At 29.3% G+C, this 6,000-nt stretch overlaps 1 protein-coding gene across 1 annotated transcript in view; it reads left to right on the forward strand.

Moving 5' to 3' along the window:
• LOC107454077 (retinal homeobox protein Rx2) overlaps positions 1-872 on the forward strand; it is a 38,206-nt gene extending 37,334 nt beyond the window's left edge. The window contains exon 5 of the mRNA XM_016071130.4: positions 488-872. Coding sequence (XP_015926616.1) covers positions 488-722 — 235 coding nt within the window. The 3' untranslated portion in view covers positions 723-872. The remainder of the gene's footprint in view (positions 1-487) is intronic.
• The last annotated feature ends 5,128 nt before the right edge of the window (positions 873-6,000 follow it).

The raw sequence follows: 6,000 nt of genomic DNA on the forward strand, positions 1-6,000 counted from the left end.
ACACGAATTCAGCTCCCGGCTTGCACCGACCACAGTTCTGACGCGAAATATTCTCAAGAGGTAGACAGATCATGGGCTAGAATCTCTTTACCGTCGGCCTAAACAAAGGAATTTTTCGTGGTTTTCCTCACTATGTAACGCAAATGCGGTTAGTTCCATCAAAAATTCCTCCCTGAATTCTAATTTACCCCAATACTTGATGCAAAAGTTCCCTTGTCTTCTGGGTTGAATTCAAAATAACAAGGCCACCGAATTGAACAACGATAGTCATAAACTCAGTATTAGGTTGGATGTTCGACGCTAATTATAAAGCAAAATATAAAATTTAGAATAAATAATTATAAATACCAATGCGCAAAATTTTTTAACTTAATATACAAGGAAATTCTAAAAATATGTATTAAGGGTGATCATTAAAGAACACCCTACATTTATGCAAAAAAAAAATATATTAATAGCGCTTTTTTCTCTTATTCCTTTTTTGTAGCATATTTTCTCCGATGTCTTTGCCATGTACCATTTCGAAGCCTAAGAGCGACTGTTTCAGTTATTATACATGCCAGCTGGGGCTGCCTCCTACTGCCTATCCCCCTTCACTTTTTACTTCATCAGCGCCCTCTTCCATGCCCTTTGTCACGCCTCTCAAATCCATCTCCGCCCCATCTTCTGCAACAGAAACTGAGGACAAAACACGGAAGATATCCCTTTCGTTTGCTGAGTGAATTGAAGATGTGTTACTATATTGTTGGTATTTTATGTATGCTGAATGCTTCAAACAGATTTTCTGAGAAATGTCACTCCAATAGGATATCATTTTCTTTCAATTTACTTTATGGAAGGAAAATTTTGTACATATAAATTAGTTAGAAAGATGCTTAGTTATGTATGTTTTAGTATGTTTTCCTCATTCAAAAATAGGTATTATTTTTTTATTGTTGTGAATGAAAAAACGAAACGTTTAAAGTAAAAAACTGCATTTAAATTTGAAAAGTATTAATTTCGTACATAAAATTTAAACACGAATACTTCGCAATACAAATTTGATACCTCATATTTAACGCAAAAGTTTGCATTTTTTTTTAATACTACACATTATAATTTAAAATGGAGGAACACCTTTGAGAATATACAGGTTATTCTGTAATGATTGCTCGTAATATATATATATATATATATATATATATATATATATATATATATATATATATATATAGATGAACATTTTGTATAAAGCAAGAAAAATGTACATTGGGGACTGCAAATTAATATTTATTCTAGAAAAAAAAAGGCAATCGAAATTTGACCAAGCATCATCGAGGAAAACTGATAACACAATACCAAGCTTCAAGTGGTAATAGCAGTTTTTAATTTTTTGTACGTCTGTCTTTTTCAATAGCAATTTTCGAATTTGGATAGAGTTTTTTTTTTCCAACTTAAATATTAATTTGCAAACCCGTCACAGTTGGTATATTTTTTTTTTTTTTTTGGTCTTCACTTTTGTTTGTCATGGATTCGAAAAATATATATTACCGCAAAACACCTGTATATTGCTTGATTAAAAAACTTCATTGGCTTCAAAAATATACAGATGAAAATAAAGGTCTCATTCTTAAAGCGCTCAAAAAGAGGCGCCCACACTCAAGACTTACCATTAAACGTGATTGAGAAGATGCAAAAATGAATTGAAATATAAAACTTAAAGTTGCTAACGGAAAATACGGAAAAAAATTGGAGAAATAAAACTAGAAAAACCGCAATAGCAGAGAGTAAAACAGACATAAAGTTAAAGAAACAGAACAAGAAAAACCACTGTGGATGAGAGGAGCAAATCAGGGTAAAATTCATTTCCACGTGCTATGGAGAGGTGGTGTGGAACTAATGTCATTAACAAGGGAATCAGCATTCATATGAATGAAACAAGACTCCAATGCAGCAAGATGAGCTGATGTGACTGAGGTGCAAACAATTTTAGAATTGTTAAAACTGAATTTATGCCCAAGATTCCAACAATGTGCAGCAATTGATGATTTATCGTATTCTTGATAACAGTCATTAACAAATAGCTTAGAAGAGCCAATGAACTTTAAAGCAATGAAGTGTTTTAATAAGTACCACCCTGTATATTGTTTCAAGCAACGAATAAAAGAAGAAAAAAAATTTGATGTTCTCATAGTGGATAGGCTTTTTTTCTTTTTCTTTATCTAGTGGGCTGCGCCCCCTGCACGCTAACGCTCGCTAACCCCCGAAAATTGCTACGCAATCTTATATGGTTTGCTTCGCTCGCTACTATCTTAGGTACATTGCAAATGTACAAAATTCTAAGAATTCAAAAACAATCATTCAAATCCATATAACAACTTTTTTTAAAAAAAAATTGCATATTTTTAGTAAATACTAAGTCATGTAATTCATTGACACGTTAATTCATTCAAATGACATGTAATTCATTAAATCTATTACAAATGTGCTATAGTATAAAATCTTAAAGCGTAACAGCACGACTGAGATTCATTTATCAATGAATAACTAATAACAATAATAAGACAAATAAATTCATGATATAAATCAAAAATCGTCAAATAAATTCGTAATATAAAAATTCGTGGGAAAAAAAGCGCTTTTGACAAAATACTAAAATAGAGATCTATCGACAAAGACTACTCACTTTTGCCTAGCTTAATAGTCTGAGATTGCCGCAGATGATAATAGGGTGAGTTTCGGAAGAGATCACATTTGGTGAGAATGCTCTCTCTGGTTATTTCAGTTTCCGTTTTTAAAAGAGCTATATGTTGAGCCACCTTAGCTAGATTAGGCATGTGACATTTTTAGCGGCAATCATTGGTCGATTTTCCAGCGTTGCCATTCGGGGAGTTATAATGAGGCTTTTTTTGTCGCCGTGTAAAGATATATATATATATATAGATTATAAAACCATGGCTACCCAACTTCTTAGACTACTAGCACTTTTTCAGAATTCTTCGATTTGAGAGGTAATAATTTTTACAATAACATTTGCAAAATTGTGAATAATTTATGAAATAAATACGGAAACGTATATTTTTATTATGTTTTGCAGTATACTTAAGAATATGTAGCGACTTTCCTCGCACTGTTGCTGCAAAGTATTTATTTTGAAATGTAAAGTATACATTTCATAGCGCAAAGTACCCGTTTTACGGAGAAATATAAGAATTCATTTTTTTCTTAATGCATCATATTTTTCTTAACGTTGGAACAATTTCTTTTTATGTTTAAGAAATTTTTATCTTAGTCGAATGGCTTAACCAAACTTGAATATAAATTAAAAATGATTTTAATTTCATTTTTTAACTTCATTGGCTCAACAGCCAGGGATGGACCATGGCCTTCTCGAGAAACTTTTTCCAGGCAAGTCTTCTACCTGTAAAAAAATATGGTATTTATCAGTTGAAAATGATCGAAAATAAATAACAAATAATTACAACCCAGCTTAATAAGTATATTTTAGAAATAACTTATGAGTGCATTTTTTAAAATTCTGCATTATATCACGCCCGTGTATAAGCCAAACTTTTTGGATTTTTGTTTTAATTAATGGTGTGCGGCTTGAATACGGATCCCTTTCTATTGATATATCCTACACAAACAGAACAGAAAGCTTACATAAAATGCAGATTCATTTAATTCTTAGATAGCTTTTTGATGTTCAGAATCAAAGTTATGGATTGATACTTATACAAACGAAGAAATAAATAATAAATTAAAAAAATGACCCTCAAGAAGGAAAAAAACGCCACGAAAGTGAATTTCATTTAAATTCGTAAGAGGTTTGTTTTCACTTTTTTTTTCAGATTCAACTGTTGGAGTTTTTTTTTTTTTACTTTAATTTAATAAATTTACTTTTAGTCACTGAGTCGTCTGAATACATACCATCATCTCTTATTGTAATTTATGAGGAAATATAATTCTTGCAGCTATTCATGTTACAGAGGATTAAATGTTTGGGAATGCAGAGAATATGTATTTTTCTTTCTTTCTTTCTTTCTTTTTTTTGTATTCTCTGGTTTTAATTATCTCGCTATAAATTGTTCAGTGGATAGGAAGCTATAAATTGAAGAAAAAATAATTATTGATACACAAGTTTACCATCTGCAACGCCATCTGCCGCAAACGTTTTAAACTGAAACGTAAAACTCTAGGCGGAAATAGTTTCCTAATTTTCGTAAATTTTCTGCAAGAATTTATTTAATTATTTATTTTGAAAACTGCTTAATTTAGGATATTGCTGCCTGTTTTCCACCTTTTTTTTGTTTTAAAATTAAAAAGAAATGACGAAAACGTGTCGTCATGAAATTCATTGAACTTTGTTTTCAACATTTATTTACCAATAAATATACAAAACTATACAATTATAAATGCTCTTACGATGTATTTTTTGAGAACTTCAAATAGCTTTCGTTAAAAACAAAGATTAATATTAAAAAGAAATTGTTTGAAAGTGAAGAGTGCGATCTCTCTTAATTGAAAGAACAGGCTATAATTAATAAAACTAGTTGTAGAAACTGTGAAAAATTTGTTGAATAGAAAGTTTAAACTTAAGAGAACTAAGTTTTAAATACGTAGTCTTAATCATCAAACTAATCACTAAAATCTTACATTCTTCTTAAATAATATATCTTTAAACTATTCATTACTTTAAATTTTAATCATTCTAAAAAAGCAAATTATATTTGATTTAAAAACAGTCTATACTTGGATATGTTTATATACTGTGGTAATACAAAATCATAAGTCAACATTGTCATTGTATTCTTTAACATTCTACAAATCTTAAAATTCTTCAAAATTCTAATAAAGACTTTGAATACTTATTAGACAAAGATGAGGCAAAATGATATGTATTTATTAAAGCGTGTTTAATTTTTTTTATTTATTTTAAAATTTCAAACAACAAAACATTTGCAGAAAATAAAGAATCTTTTAGTTCAATTACTCTGGTTGACAAATTCTCCTTTTTTTAAAATTAAAAATGAATTTCTCTCTTTCTTAATGTCAAATATTTGAAATATGATAAAAGTTTCTCAGATAATAAGAAACGATAATAAAATGTGTTATTTTTCAATAATTTGTTATGTTCAAACTAAAAAATTTTCAAAAACGAAAAGCCAAAAAATATAAATAAATTAAATAATAAAAATGAAATAAAATAAAAGACCAAAAAAAAAATAAAAAAACGTGGCAAGCTGTTAAGTACCCTTCTCCTGAAGTAAGTAGTAAAAAGTTACTTGTGTGAAAAGTTTTGGCGGAATAGTGGAGAAATGAGGTTAAATGAGCAGGGAGAAACTCAAATATAGCTATCCAAATAAATTAATTGTTTCCGAAGTAGTTTTTCAAATTGAAAGAATGAGACCAAACTCAAGTCAATAAAATAACAAAAATTAGTCTTTTTTTTCGGAGCAATTAATTACCGAGATTTTTTTTCAAAGAAAGCCTTATTTACTTTTTAAGAAATTCCAATTTTTCAAGCCTTTTTTTTTTGCAATTTCAATATATTCGAAAGATATTGCAATTTTAAATGCTTTTTAGTGAATTTTTTCTCTAATTTTAACTGCATTTTTACTCCTTTGTGTTACATTTTTTTTCGCTGCGCAAAATCTATCAGACATAGAAACCTTAAATTAATATGGTGCGTAGAAATATTACAAAAAATTCGACGGAATGAAAAATAATATTCGATTATCAGTTCGACAAGCATCAAATGTTAAACGAGAAGTAAGAAAAAAAAGTTTGTTGGCCCATCTCGTTTGTAGAGTTTTGATGGAATTAGATAATATCGACAAGCTAGATTAGATAATATGGACATTAGATAATAGCGTACACTATTTATTATTTTCATATCCAATATTAAGAGTGGGAATGCCCTCTGAAATGTAACATCGGAGTTGAAATTGACGTGTTTAAAAAGCCATTTTAAGTGACACGAAATTGGAGATTCCATTTTTTTGCAATTTTAAGTCCTTT

Source organism: Parasteatoda tepidariorum, chromosome 6 (genome assembly GCF_982258835.1).
Source record: "Parasteatoda tepidariorum strain Cologne lab strain chromosome 6, Ptep-v5.0, whole genome shotgun sequence".
Classification (NCBI taxonomy): Eukaryota; Metazoa; Arthropoda; class Arachnida; order Araneae; family Theridiidae; genus Parasteatoda; species Parasteatoda tepidariorum.